The sequence below is a fragment of the Microtus ochrogaster genome, chromosome 16 (genome assembly GCF_000317375.1).
Source record: "Microtus ochrogaster isolate Prairie Vole_2 chromosome 16, MicOch1.0, whole genome shotgun sequence".
NCBI lineage: Eukaryota > Metazoa > Chordata > Mammalia > Rodentia > Cricetidae > Microtus > Microtus ochrogaster.
In genome coordinates, this window is record NC_022018.1 from 53,988,207 (window position 1) to 54,003,277 (window position 15,071).

General features: G+C 45.6%; 1 protein-coding gene across 2 annotated transcripts in view; it reads right to left on the reverse strand.

Moving 5' to 3' along the window:
- Auh (AU RNA binding methylglutaconyl-CoA hydratase) overlaps positions 1-13,681 on the reverse strand; it is a 95,512-nt gene extending 81,831 nt beyond the window's left edge. For both annotated transcript variants that reach the window (XM_013349193.2, XM_005355184.2), the window contains exons 1-3: positions 13,469-13,681; positions 3,240-3,307; positions 3,040-3,127 (exon numbers count right to left, since the gene is read on the reverse strand). In XM_013349193.2, coding sequence (XP_013204647.1) covers positions 3,040-3,127; positions 3,240-3,307; positions 13,469-13,655 — 343 coding nt within the window. In that variant the 5' untranslated portion in view covers positions 13,656-13,681. The remainder of the gene's footprint in view (positions 1-3,039; positions 3,128-3,239; positions 3,308-13,468) is intronic.
- Positions 13,682-15,071: the final 1,390 nt, after the last annotated feature.

The window sequence follows — 15,071 nt, forward strand, 5'->3', positions numbered from 1 at the left end:
GACAGGGTTTCTCTGTGGCTTTGGAACCTGTCCTGGAACTAGCTCTGTAGACCAGGCTGGTCTTGAACTCACAGTGATCCACCTGTCTCTGCCTCCCAAGTGCTGGGATTAAAGGCATGCGCCACCATCGCCCGGCCATATTTTTTAAACTAGAATCTGCTTTTGAAATTTTAATTTGAAATGCAAGTAAAATACAGCTTCAATTCTACAGAAGAGATTTAAATGGGAAGTCAAGAGCACCAAGTCCAAGCACTAATACTATGTAGGAATCCTTTGCACAATAGATGTAATAACTACTAGTTTTCACCACATTTCAGAAAAGGAAGGAAAAATAAACAAATGTCTACAGCTAGAAATACTGTCAGTAAACAGGAGCATGGTCTGACACACAAGCCAACAGCTCCTAAAAACACACAGTCAATGAATGCAGTCCGAGGGGCAGATACATGCTGAGGCCCATTTCAAATTGTCCTGAAACTACAAAACAGGATTTCAAAGGCAGTTTGCTGTGCTCCAGAAACCTGAAGCCCTAGGTCTTCAGAAATGAACAAGCACCACAGAGCATGGGTAGATGGGGAGCATGGGTAGATGCCCCCCCCAGGGTGGGGCCATGCAAAGCTTTCAAGGGGCATGCAGGTGGGCCAGAGCTCCCGGGTTCTGTTGCTTCTAGTACTCCCGAATAGATAACAAAGGCTTCAGTGGGATACAAGGTGCATGTTGGATAACTAACAAATTTAAGACTTTACAATTATATTGGCTAATATATTGTCTTAAATAGGTTCCTTTTGTGATCTTGAATTTCATTTCACACAAACACAGCAGAGCTTCTGGACTATCTCAAATACATTTATGGAAAGGGCACTCTCTGGAGAAACGCTGTGGATTAGGACAATAAACAAACTGCCCCAACATTGTCTATAGTACAAATACAGATTATCTAACAGAATACAGAAGGAAGAAACAAAAGCCAAAACTAAATAAAAACCACTTATGAATTAAAATATGAACAAATACTCTGACTGTGCAAAAAGTTTAACATACATAAAACAGATACCAGATTAACTTTGGATAAAGTAATCAGGCTGACTCAACATGACAAAGAGCGCATGGTTCTGTATTTGCATAGCCTGCAATGGAAAACAGCAGACTGTACCAAAACACCAAAATCTCATCCAGACAGCATCACTCACAGAGATGCAGGACAAGAGGAAGCCAAGGATGGCTACAGTAATCATCGTGGGACTATCAGGGGGCCTGTCAAGACCAGTAGACAGTCCCAGGGGCTGGCACACTCACCTGAAATGTCACCTGCCTTTGGAATGTCACCATCTCCTGTCTAGAATTCATGACACTGAATCTTAAAAACCCTAGAGCACTCCGCACTCCCAACCAGCTGTCCCACAGCCCCCGCAGGTCTCACAGCCAATCCCTGAGAGCCCTAAAAGTCACAGATTAAGAATCCTAATGCCCTTGGTCTAAGTTCCTGGGAACCAGACGTGGCCTGGACACTAAAAGTAGCCTGTATCTACCAATTCCATAGCCTCAATTTAACTAAGCAAGAAGACAGAAATATTTGTGAGGAAAATGTCCCCTGAATTTATTGTATACAATCCCTAAACGACTGACATGTTGCCACTATTTTCACAGCTATTACACTGTTAGCAGGCATTGCGAGTGATCCATAGATCATTAAAGTACATGGAAAGATGGGAGGGACCTTCATGTAAACACTACACAGTTGTCTATGAGAACAGTCAGCATTCACAGAGACTAGAATTCTGGGAGAGGAGAAAACCATGAGGAAAGACCCCAGAACCAGCCATTACAGCTGCCTTCCCAGGCAGACAGAACAGAAGTCTGAGAACACCATTCCCACACGAAGGGCAGTAACCACCTTCCTGAATTACACAGTGAAATGTTACCTTTTTAGGTATGATCCATTTTAAGGAAGCAGTAAAACTTTACTAAAGCCAGAATATAACTCATCTGCACTAGATGTGCCCAAATCCCATAAAATTCCACAGCAGTTTGGGGTGAAGCCAGGCTTGTAAAGACGAGCACCCTGAAGGGTATGAGCCACAGTCACTAGGTCTCCAAAAGAACGGTAAATCATCCCACATTTTCGGAGCTGGCCCAGGCATGCACAGCAGTTAATTCTTACTAAATAAAAACTTGTGCAGTGAATGAAACACTATAGGTGGTTCCCTTGAATGATTAGGGGAATTACCCCATTCACATTTCACTGAAAACACTAGTTCTATCACCAGCTTATGGGTCATGATTGCCTAGGTTGTTTACTAGGGGAAACACTCATTCCGCGCCACGGCTCAGAAGTTCTAACAAAGTAAACTGCAAGATAACAACCTTTAATTCTGGGGAAACATGGCCCTAACAGAAAGTACAACTGTGCCACTAGTGTGCAAACACTGTGACCTATGGGCACACTCACGGAGATGAGAGACACTGTACATAAGAATCCTCGATGAGACAGATGTTGCCATTCGAGTGTTTCTGAGCAATCAGATGCACAAAGCAGAATGCTGTGACCTGAGACCTGGTTTCTCCCACTAAAGTTTCACAAGGATTGTTCATTTGCCACAAATAATTATCTTAATGGCTCCAAGCATTTTTTTTCAACTTCTAAAACAATCCACATGTTGCAAAAGTGTCTTTCCCATGTTAACAGACTAAGAATATTCTTTTCTTATGAAACTGTAAAAAGGAGACAAAGTGGAATCTTTGGTAATAGTTCAAACCACAGAACATCTTAAGGGAGATTGGACCACTGCAGAGCAAGTTTGTGACCAGCCCACAGTCTGACAGTAAGACTGCCTTCCAGGAGGCTGGAAAGATGGCTCAGTATTTCAGTTCTCAGACTGCTCTTTCAAGGGAGTTTAACTTCTGGCCTGTAGCTCCAGTCCCAAGGGATCCAGCTTTCTCCTAGCCTCCACAAGTGCCCACACATGGCATATGGATCCACACATGGACATAAAGAAAATAAATCCTAAAACAACAACAACAAAAGATTATTTTACCTACCAGCACAGAATATCCCGGGGACTTCACTCCTGATTATAATGGTCCGAACTTTCTTATCTGATTTTAATGCATCCACAGCTTTTGAAAACTAAACCAAAGTAGGGAAGAGAAAGAAGAAAAAGGGAAAAAAAAATCACTTTCAAAATCATGTCAACAGTGTATCTTAGTATTAGAAACAAACAGCTTAATCTCACACTCACCATTTTGAGAAGATTTTTACTGAGTGAATTTTTCCCATAAGCTCTGTTTATTCCAAGCACCACAATCCCTAGTTAAGGAGGGAAGAAAAGAACACACACTAAGGTTAGTGAGGCGCTCAGAGAACAGCCTGCAGCGTAAAGCTGACTAACCTGGCATGCGACCAATCTGTCATCTTAACCAAGGTTTCTTGCAAAACTGGGCCTTTATTTCTACAGCTACAGCTTCCTTCTCAAAGCAAGTCTTTTTTCTTAATATGGCAGCTAAAAACATGCCAAATCAATAGGTGCTGACTATTCTCAGTTTACTTTAAGGGGAGATTTTCAGCGTCATGGGCCCTTCAACTCTTCTCTTTGAAAGCGGCACGATAGGAATCTGCAATTTCACAGGAGGCCACACAGTAGAAAATGGCAATCACAGCTTCATTCATCACCGTCCAGTAAGTGGCATACACAAGTCACAGCCTTGCTGCATGCAGGCCTCTGACCTGCTTTCTGTGGCTGCTCCAGTCGCTGGCAGCTCACTGCTCCTTGCTGCTTAACAGTCTCAGTACTTCTATGCCAGGCTTCCTCCTGACCTCTGCCCTGCACCCTTAACCCAGCAACACTTCCATTCAGACCTACAAGCAATTCGGACTCAGCCCAAATAAAATAGAGTTTATTTTATCTCTCCTCTAAAACCCAAGCTCCCCTGCTCATTCCCGGTTTTATCACACTTTCATCTGAACCCAGGCTCTCCAGCCCAGCTGCAGCTGTCAGATTAACTTTCCAAACCCAGTTCCATGCACAGAATTCACCACTCGTGCAAAATCCTTCATTTACTACAACACGTCTGAATTCAACGGCCGGAACTACAGACCTGAAGTTCTGTACAACCTGCACTCGATCTTCTCTAAGCACAAACTTTCACTGTGGGTCAGAAAAGCCTTCTCCAGCTCTCAGCATGGGCCTTATCCATTCCTGACTTAAACCACAGCAAACTACATACATCCAAACACCCTCAGGGAGGAAAAAAGCTCGCAGGGGACTGAGGTCGTGAGAGGGTTCAAAGGCTACCCATGCATTGACTGGGAGCTGCAGTCCAGGGCCTACAGCATTGGAATACTAGCTCACTAATCCCGCGGCAACCCAACAGGTAGCCACCATTCTGTCCCATTATCTAGGAGAGGTTAAGTATGTGCCATTAGCAAGTAGGTAGTTATCTAGCTCCACACCTAAATGACTGCACTACATACATTCAAACTTCAGTTTCCATGCGAAGATAAGTGATCAAGCCAGATGTACTGAGTACACATTATAGTACTCAGCTGTCCCACTAAATACACATCAACATGAATGGTGCTCAGCGACTCTGACCAGACTGACATGGCCTGGAGCAAAAGAAAGCCAAGGAGTGGCTCCTCCAAGACACTGCTGAGACCAGCCAGAAGCTAGATGCGCAGGAAGAAAAGTAGAAATCTTTGGGGAGAAGGCTTGATTGGACTGAGACACGCCTTGAACTAGTAAAGCACACCTCTAGGGGTGACTACGACCCCTACCAGCTGCAACCTAATGAAAGAATGAATAATCCCTTGATGGAGTCTTAATGTGATGGTGTTTTAGGAAAGAGCAAAAGGCAGGAGGTGGGCCTGGCGGGAGGAAATGGATCACTAAGTGTGGTGTCTTTGGGAACTGTATCTTGCCCTGGTCCCTTCTTATCTCTCCTCCCTCCCTCTACTCACCATCCTCCATGAAGTGAACAGCTTCCTCCACTGATGTGGGATTCACCTCTGTATGCTGTGATTGCCATTAATGAATAAAGAATCTGGCTTGCCCTATAGTAAGGTAGAGCTTAGTTAGGTGGGGAAAACTAAGCTGAATGCTGGGAGAAAAGAGGTGGAGTCAGAGAGATGTCATGGAGACGCCACCAGAGACAGACATGTTGGAACCTTGCAGGTAGGCCACGATCCTCATGGTAAAATATAAAATAATGAAAATGGGTTAAATTAAGATGTAAAAGCTAGTCAATAAGAAGTTAGAGCTAATAGGCCAATCAGTGTTTTAAATAATACAGTTTCTGTGTGGTTATTTCAGAGTCTGAGCAGCCAGGAAATAAATAAGCGGCCTTCTACAACAACTAGTGCTCCAACATGGTCAACTAAACTACACCATCAGTAAATAAACTACACTATCAGTAAACAACTACAACATCAGTAAACTATACCATCAGCAAACTGAAGGCAGCCTGTTTTCTTCAGGTTTACCATATACCATGAAGCTCATGGTGACAGAATTAGCTAACTGCACAGCTCTCCATAACTAAACTTGGATCTCACGTAGCTCAGGCTGGCCTTGAACTCATTATGTAGTGGAGGGGTAACAGATACATTACCACTCCTTTCTTATGCATTAATGGGAACTGAACCCAGGGCTTCCTGCATGCCAGGAGAACACTCTACCAGATGAGCTATGCCCCAGTCCCCTACATTGATACTTTTTTAAAGACAGGGTTGAACTTCTTTTGTTGTAAAACAAAAGGGGGCTTGATGATCCATTTTGTCTCAAAATGAGAACAAAAATAATGTAGAAAACATAACCAGAAAGGCTGTGAGGCACAGCAAGAACTCAAGACAGGTTTAAAGACATTTTGAAGAAAGTGCCTGAAAAATGTGGCATCCTTCGATAATGCTTTTTCTCTTTCACCATGAAGATGTATATTTTTACTTAAAAATTTCCAACTTAATCATTATTACTAAAAAAATATATATTTATCAACCACTGAAAAATACTGGCAGTACCTGTTTGACACCCAAAATAAATCAACAGCCCAGAAAATACTCCAAAGGGAGTCACAACCCAATGTCCACCACACAAGGTCCTGTGCTTCTGAACAACACCATGAGATGTGCATGAGAAAGGCAACTATTTGAAATTTGTCTTGATTTACTTTAGGTGTGTGGGTATTTTGCCTGCATGTATGCTTGTGCACATGTGCGCCTGGTGTCATGGATGCTATACAAAGGACATCAGGTCCCCTGAAACTGGAGCTATAGAAGGTTGTGAGCCACCATGTGGGTGCTGGGAATAGAACCTGTTCCTTACAAGAGCAGCAAGGGCTCTTGATCCCTGAGCCATCTATCTCTCCAGCTCTGTATCAACTTTTATAACAGGCAACTTAGAAAGAACTTAACAAACCAGTAAGAGAAAAACAATTAAAATCAAAACCCAAACACACGAAAAACACTACTACCATAAAAAGCATCCTTTAAAAGACTGAATCAACACAGCCATAAAAAATAACCTAGTAAGGGAATGGAGAGGAGGTGCTCTTAAAGCTGTTTGGGGGAAGACATCACATTTTTAGAAACAGCCAGAAAGGAGAGGCTGGAAGGATGACCAAGTGACACTCTTAGCAAGATCTGGGCAGATCCTACTGGCAGACACTCCCTACACCTCTGAACGCCAGAAAAATAGAATTAAACAAATTAAACATGTCCTCAACAGTAAGCCAGAGTTGTAAACAGTTCCTTCACATCTATAACACAACACTGATTCTGAACAGAACGGTGCTAAATCCACCTGAAAAGTAACAATGCATCAAAAACCAAGAAAATACTAAAAAATGAACAGGGCTGAGGAGGAAGGAGACAAGCCATCACACAGGCAACAGTAGTCAGGGTGGGCAAAGGGCCTGCCTCCTGTGTGAGCGGCACTAATGCTGGGTTAAGAAGGAAAGAGTCAAGCTATCACACAGGAAAACAGTAGTCTGGGTGGGCAGAGGGCCTGCCTCCTGGGGATTTCCTTTGAACACACCAGTGTAAGTCAGTGGGCAGAGGTAAACATGCAAGTCTAGCTAAGCACTCACGGGAAAAGCAAAGGACGCACGCACACACCTAAATGCAGAAGACCAAACGGGTGCATCTCAAGGACTGAAGACTTTCTCCGCCCCCATTCTTTCAATCTGATGCTCGGGTTGCCCAGGTTTTATCCTTCATAGGTAGCAGAAGCATCCTTCAGTTTCTACAGTATGAATCGTCAAATGTTTTGTCTGAGTGTGTTGGGATAATTGCAGTTTTTCTTGCTTAGCTTGCTGGTGCACTGAATCACTTGAAATGCTTTTCAATAATGACCCACACCTGCATCCCCCAGAGTAAACCCCATGTGGTTGTGTAAATAGCTCTTTTTATGTACTGTTAGAGTTAATTCGTTTGTGTTTTATTTAAGGCAAAAAAAGACACACACACCTAAATACACAAGACCATCAGGGTGAAGAAACTAGTGAAGAAGACCACAGAAAGCACAATCATTCAATAGTAACCTTAGGCTTGAAAGACCTTGATGTGGGAGTGTCATATATCAATCTGTTGATTTCATTGGTTAAGCAATAAAGAAACTTGCTTGGCCCTCATAGGTTAAAACATAGGTGGGAGGAGTAAACAGAACAGAAGGCTGGGAGAAAGAAGCTGAGTCAGGGAGTCGCCATGATTCTCCCACTCCAGGCAGACACAGGTTAAGATCATTCCTGGTAAGCCAGCTCGTGGGCTACATAGATTATTAGAAATGGGCTAGTCCAGGTGCAAGAGTTAGCCGAGAAAAGGCTAGATATAATGGGCCAAGCGGTGTTTAAAAGAATACAGTTTTCGTGTAATTATTTCGGGGCATAAGCTAGAGCTAGCCATGTGGGCGGCCGGGTGCCGGGGACGCAGCCCCGCTGCTCCTAATTCAACAAGACCTAAAGAGATCATCAGGGTCTGGAGAAATAGCTCAGCTGGGAGAACGCTTGCCCTGCATGAATTCAGCAAACAAAATTGTCAGAGTGAATAATAAGCAAGATTTGGCGGCTGGCTTTAAAGACACATGCTGTTGATTTTAAGGTAAATCATGCTGGCACTAATCTAAGAAAGCTGGAGCAGGTATATCAATTTCAGAGAGCTGATTTCAGAGCAAGGTATAGACTTCCAAATGAAAGGGGCATGCTCTAATTCAAGGGTCCTGCTCCTCTAAGACAGCATCATCCTTCATGCGCTTGCAGCTGTAGAAGAACCAACTTTGGGGAGAAGAGATAAACCACGCCCCACGCCCCATACAACTGCAGACTGTAACTCTCCACCAGCAGACAGGCCCCGCTGCAGCTCTGCTCACTGACTGCAAAAGCCACTCACAGAATGCAGAAGCTTTACCCAGTCACAGTGGAGTTTACGCTCTTCTCAAGCTCAAGGAAACATCAGTAAGAGAGACCACACTGGGAGTGAAAACACTTTAACCCACATAGTGCACTCCTGGAATCCCAGCACTCAGGAGGCTGAGGCAAGATCACAATTCTAGGCCAGTGTGGACTATTCTGCAAAGCTATGTTAAAAGACAAGAAAGTGGGGGTTGGAGAGATAAGATGGTTCAGTGGCTGAGAGCACTGGCCGCTCTTCCAGAGGACCCAGGTTCGATTCTGCCGCTCACAGCTGTCTGCAACTAAAGTTTCAGGGGATCCAACACCCTCACACAGACAAAACACTAATGCACATAATTTTTTTTAATTAAATAAAATTTTAAAAACTAAAGAAAAGAAAATGGAACTAGGACAGCAAAGTAATTGCAAAGGAAGGGAAAGGTGAAAACCAGCAGAATCAATGACAGAATTAACAACAGTGGGGGAAAAAAAAACAGCACAGAAAGTTCAACGCAACAAGAGTAGTGTGTGCGTGCCTGTGCACCCTGGGCTGACTGGCATCAGGTGTCCTCTACTCTGAGGCAGTCTCTCAACTGAACCCAGAGCCAGGCACTCTGGCTAGTCCAGCTCTATGATTTCCACTTTCTGTCTTCACACTGGGATCACAATACCAACAGCACGAAGCCCACCTGGCCACCAAGCCTGCTCAGTGTCTGGATGGACTCAATAAATCCAAACTCCAGTCTTCACATGTGAATAGTAAGCACATTAAACACCTGAGTCAACCCCCTAGTCCCCAAAACAATATTTTTTAAACATGAGTAATTTAATAAGCCTCTATCAAAGAAACTTGAACAATTCTCAAAAGGCTCTGTAAAAAACAGAAACAAAAGAACCGTGTTCTACCTCAGTCCACAAGGTTAGTTAACATCAAACCAGATAAAGATTACAGAAACAGAAAACTAAAGACCAGTATATCTCCTAAACATAGATACAAATAAAATACAAGCATACTTAACCACAACCACACGGGATTTACTTAAGGGTAGAGGTGTGGGTCATTATTGAAAAGCATTTAAAGTGATCCATCACCACAGCAAGAAAAGCCAAGATTATTCCAGAAAAAGTACTTGAGAGCAGCGGGAGGAGGAAATCCATCAGTGTAAAGTAGCAGGAGAAAGAAATGAAGCCGTTCAAAAAGAAGCAAAGCCATGACATGCCATATATGGGAAACACAGAAAGTATTAGGACAAATAAAAGAAGCACACAGTACAATGTCTCTGGAAAGAACTCCAGAGGATTCCTACACATCAGCCATGAGTAGCTGGAAAATGAAAGTAGTGAAACAATCCCTTCATGACAAGAAGCAGAAATAGAACCAGTCAGTGCAGACAAACCCATGGAGAAAAAAAAATTGGGGGGTGGGGAGACAGGTTCTGAGAGAGGGAGCAAGTGGATGGTCCTGTTGAAGTCTAGAGGGTTTATTGATTTGATTTTTCAAAAATGATCTAAATTGAAGCTGAAGAGATGGTTTGGTGGTCACTGAGCTTGATTCCCGGCATCTGCATCAGGCAGTTTGAAGCTACTGTTTACTCCAGAGCCTGGGGATCCAAAGGCCTCTTTTGGCTTCAGAGAGCACTGTGATCCCACGCACATATATCACATATATGCACACACATATATACGTAAATCTTTTTAAAAAACAAAAGTAAAAATGTTCTAAATTTGGATTGTGTTGAGAGAGCACAGCTGTGAAGATGCCTTATTGAACATTATAGCCCATCAATCATACCTCAATAATTCAAACTTCTTTTAACTTTATTATTGAGATAATTCACATATTCATAAAATATATGGAAATATATGTACTGATATTCCGTTTGTAATCTAACAAAAGTTGCCTAAAGATCAGAGTGCAGAGCTAACCTATAGAGACCAGGCAGTGGTGGCACACACCTTTAATCCCAGCACGCAGAAGACAGAGACAGCTGGATCTCTGTGAGTTCAAGGCCACCCTGTGCTAGATGAGATTGAATCTGTCTGAAAGAGAAATAGAGCTCACACAAAGGTGATGACATGCCTTCAATCCCAGCACTAGGGAGGTGGAGACGGGAGTGATATGGCTGGGTAGAGAGAGAAAAGGTGGGAGGAAGGAAATAGGAGCTCGGAGGCAGTCTGAGGATTCATAGAGACGGATGCAATCTGAGGTTTCATAAAGACAACAATCAGTCTGAGGTTTCGTAGAGACAGCACCCAGTCTGAGGATTTGTTGATCTGAGTGTTGGTAGAGGAAAGAACTCTCTAGTGCTGGCCGCTCTGCTTCTCTGATCTTCAGCTTTCACCCACTAATATCTGACCCTGAGTTTTATTTATTAAGACCAACTAGAATTCGTGCTGCAAAGATATGCTGGCAGACTTCTGCCATGTACCAGCCTACCATGGATAAAGTTGGCATAAATAAAGGCCATGAAAGGGCTCAGAGAAATCTCTCACCAGATGCATCTAGAGTGAAGGATGAATAAGGTGCATCAAGAATGACTTCTCTGCTCACTTGTTCATTTGTTATCTGCCAGAAACTGTCCTAACAATTTTACAAAGTCATCTTTAAAATGGGTCACAGTATAGCCCAAGCTTACTACTCTACAGAAAAGAAAGTTCCTAGGGGCAGCGAGAAGCCATTCCCAAAAGCATGTGCGGAAGCCCGAGCAGAAAGAGCTGCAGAATAGCAGGTCAGGGGCAGCTGCAGGGTGTGAGCTGACTAGGCCCAAGGCAGAAGGCCTGCAAGTAGAAGCTCCCCAACACACCAACATGAAGAGTGAGCGGGAAGGAGGGTGACTGAAGATGGCGGGGACGGGATGGGGGACTGGACTAAAAGGGGCCTCTGCAAGCCAAGACAAGACCTCTAGGCTACTCTGAAACTGTAGGATGAACAAATATGTAAGAAGAAATAACCACCAGGGAGACCTGGCTCTCTGAGAGGACCCCCATTGCAAACTACAAACACAGCTCTGACAACAGCTGCAAGCCCGCAGCGTTCTGCACATGCAGACCTCTGCCGCTGGCCTAAACCTTACACAGCTGGGTGCTTCTCTGGTCCCAGAGGCTGAGAGCAACAAATTCTGGACTCATCACTCTGACAAACCCACTGGGAGATCTTAAGAATGTGCTGATGGAATCCATTCAGGCCACAGCACCTGCAGCAGCCCCTCCCCTCTCCTAGACACCACCAGGCACCCTATGGAGAACTCGAGGATTTATCACCTGCAGAAGTGAGTTTATATCAAAGAGATTCACAGTCTGAGCCCCACCCTTTCCCCTACCTAGCCTGGAATCATCTAGCCTGGGTATCACCTAGCCTGGGTACAAGATTCTGCTGTGAAATTACAACCATCCTCAAAGATCTGTGAAAGATCACCACTCCTGCCTCATCCGCCCTGATTCCATTCTTCAGAACCCCCTCAACGCTGTGTCTCTAGCGCCAGGGCCTAAACTCTCCTGAGTCCCTGCCATGCTGTTTGCTGTCTGTCTGTTCATAGCAAAAACTCTAGTAACTAAAACACCAACAATCTGCCTCGGTGTCCCTCACCAACCTTTCAGAGACTCCATCCGGCAGTACCCCAGCCTCACGTTTTCCTTTGCACTCCCTTACAGTTGGCTCAGCGGTAAAAACAAAGCAAAGCCTGCACTGTCATTTCTGCCAATCCTCAAGGAATGCTGGGTCAGTCTTAGGGCCGGTGAGTCCTAACTACAGATATTTACATTAAAGACAAACTGAAAGTATTGCTGTTTACCAAATCATCTTCCATGTGCTATATCTTCTCCTGCAATCCAATCGCATCCCAACTTAAAGGCTTCCCAGATGTTCCGTGTGGATTTGCATTGAACATGCACTCAATTTGGTACATATAGTTAGCCATATTCCAGACCCCTTCATAAGTAACACACCACTGGGGCATACAACTTAACTGAAACACCAGCACCCCTAAGCTTACTCCAAAGACTGACATTCATGGCTTTAATGATTCTAGGCCTGTCTAAACTGTCAGCTGGGGGCTTCCTGCTACTCCATACCAGACTTGCCTTTGGCGGTTTCCCAAATACATATCTCCATCATTTTGACCATTCCATTGTCTCACACGACTTGAATGAACAAGAAGCAAAATGACTCCCCATATTCCTGAGCACCTCGCGCAGGCTACCTACTCATCAGGCACAGAGACCGTATCATCTCATCATTCTGCTTGATGCATCCGATGGTTGGAGAGCAGGGGAACCCGCTTCAGAACCGTCAGTTTCCACTATAGAATGCCTTGGAGTGGGCTAGGTGGCTCAACCCTGTGATCCCAGGCTACACAGTGAGCGATAAACCCTGCAGACACTGCAGGGTTCTCCACAAGCCTGGAACCGAGCATCATCTGACCTTCAAAAGACAGGAGGGCTTCTTAAAAGACAGCCATCCTGACTAACTTATTTCCATTTCTACTTAACAGATTCCAGCACTCTGTAAATAGACTCGCGATGCAATGAGTGGTCCTCTCTTCTAACGTGGGCAATACCCTATCCCACCTTCTCCACCCCTGTAGCGAAGCTAACACTGCAACTAAAAGGAACTTCCCCAATATTCCTCTGCATCCTACCTTTGCATCGCTCCCCACACTCTGTCTCCCAGAACAGGGAGCCCAAGGACAAGATGAATATCTTTTATTTGCTCCACGGAGCTCAGGAAGGGAAATAAATATAAGTGCCCAAGATTCTCTAAGTGGAATGCAACAGTCCCCCCCAAAACTAACTCTCCGAGATAAAATGTGCAAAAGAAAAAGATAACTCTCTCTAATTTAGGGTTCTCTCGGATAATAAAAGGCATCCCCGCTGCAGCTCCTACAACTCTCGCACTGAGGCCGAAGGTGGCAGGGAGCTATTACACAGCAAGAAGCAACCCTGGCCCCGTACTGAATCCCCGGCCTTGACCTTGGCTGGAGAGACCCCAGACGCGAGCAGCAGCACCGAGAACGCTGAACGCGGAGGGCCACCGTACCCTCCGGCAGCAGAGGCAGCCGGGCCGACCTCCGCGGCCTCGCCCGCAGCTCACCTCGGTTCTCCTCCTCCAGGTGCCGCACGCGCAGCTCGTCCTCCGTCTTCACCTCAGAGCTGTAGCCCCTCCTCGGGGCGGGATCCCCGGCCCAGGCCACTGGGCCGAGCCGCGCACAGCACGCGGCCACCAGGCGGACGCGACCCGCTCTTAGGGCGCCCAGAGCGCCCGGAGCTGCCGCCGCCATGTTGTCTGTTTACAGCGGGCGCCCGCGGCCAGGCCCCGCCCCCCCTTCGGAGACGCGCACGCGCAGGACGGCCGTCTGGCGCCCTGGCCCCGCCCCTTGCCGTCTGGCCCCGCCCAGGCCCTCTTTGCCCTGGTGGTTAAGGAGAGACAAGTCTGTGCTGCCAGTGAGACATTGGTCTCTTGACACCACAGAGAAGAGGCATCTTTAAAGCTATGGAAAAGCTAAGGGGACACATTCCGAAGTACTAGAGGGATTTGCCTCCCTGCCCTCCTTGGGCCATAGTCTAAGGTTGTGACTTCCGTAGGGAAGGAAAGATATACACCCTTGTACCACCCCTCCCTTTGGATGTCGAAGTGTTAAAAATCCACAAGGAAAAGCCTTGAGGTCAGTCAGAGGAGGAACTTCTCTCCAGGCAGAGGAGTCACGGGTCTGTGTCAGACCATCTTTCAGGAGACAGCGATGGGTCAGTGATGGATGGGACCTCACCTTGACCAGGACTACCTAGCTAGACATACTCCTCCATTTACACCTAAACCTCATATCAGAACCTCAAAGATGGACTGGGGACAAGGACATCATAGGACCCCTTTGTTCCTCTTCCCAATGTGGACACATTGAACTAACCTCTAATTGGCCTGTTCAAGACAGGCTGAATCTAGTTGATCAGCTCTGACAGGACCTCAGGCTCGATACTTCCCATCACAAGGTCATTGTGTTAAGAGAGCAGAATGGTAAACGAAATTGCTCCATTCCTTTAGGTTTGGTGGGACAGGGGGCAGCTCAGCCTGAGACCTCGGCTTGTCATTACATGTGCCTGGTAAACCTAGCCAGTGAAGGGGAACGCAGCAAGTAGGGAAGTAGGCCCACCTGCCCACCTGTGGGGACTTCCTGGAGGCCAGTGTCCCAACAAAAGCCCACCCCAAGGAAAGCTCAGCCAAAGCTCAGGCCCAGGAACAGTTCCGAGGCCAGGGCTCCTCCCGAAACCTCAGGCCAGTTCTGTAAAGATATTTATTAGAGTGCCTCATTTGAGAATTCCCTGCTACCTGGCTTTTGTCAACTCTCCACCCAGGGAAAGCCTATTTAGGAAGAGTGTCTAGTCTTCAAATTGTACCACTGTTACTGAGTTTAAGAGTTGATGCTGTGTGCCTCAGAATCCTAACAAACCAGGCTCCACCACGTGTCCTCGGTAAGCCAATTAAAAAATGAAAAGCAGAAATGGGAGACTGATTCAAATATGTCCATACTGGAAAGAGAGACAAACAGATTCAATGATGCTTCAAGTCCTTCTTCAGTTTAAGTAGAGAGACGAAGTTCTGCAGAGCCAGGTAGTTCAGGTTAATGTGTGGTCCCTTCCATCACTGACCCAGCATTGTCTGTGAGAAATACCTGGCGTGAGGGTGGGAGGCAGGGCATTCC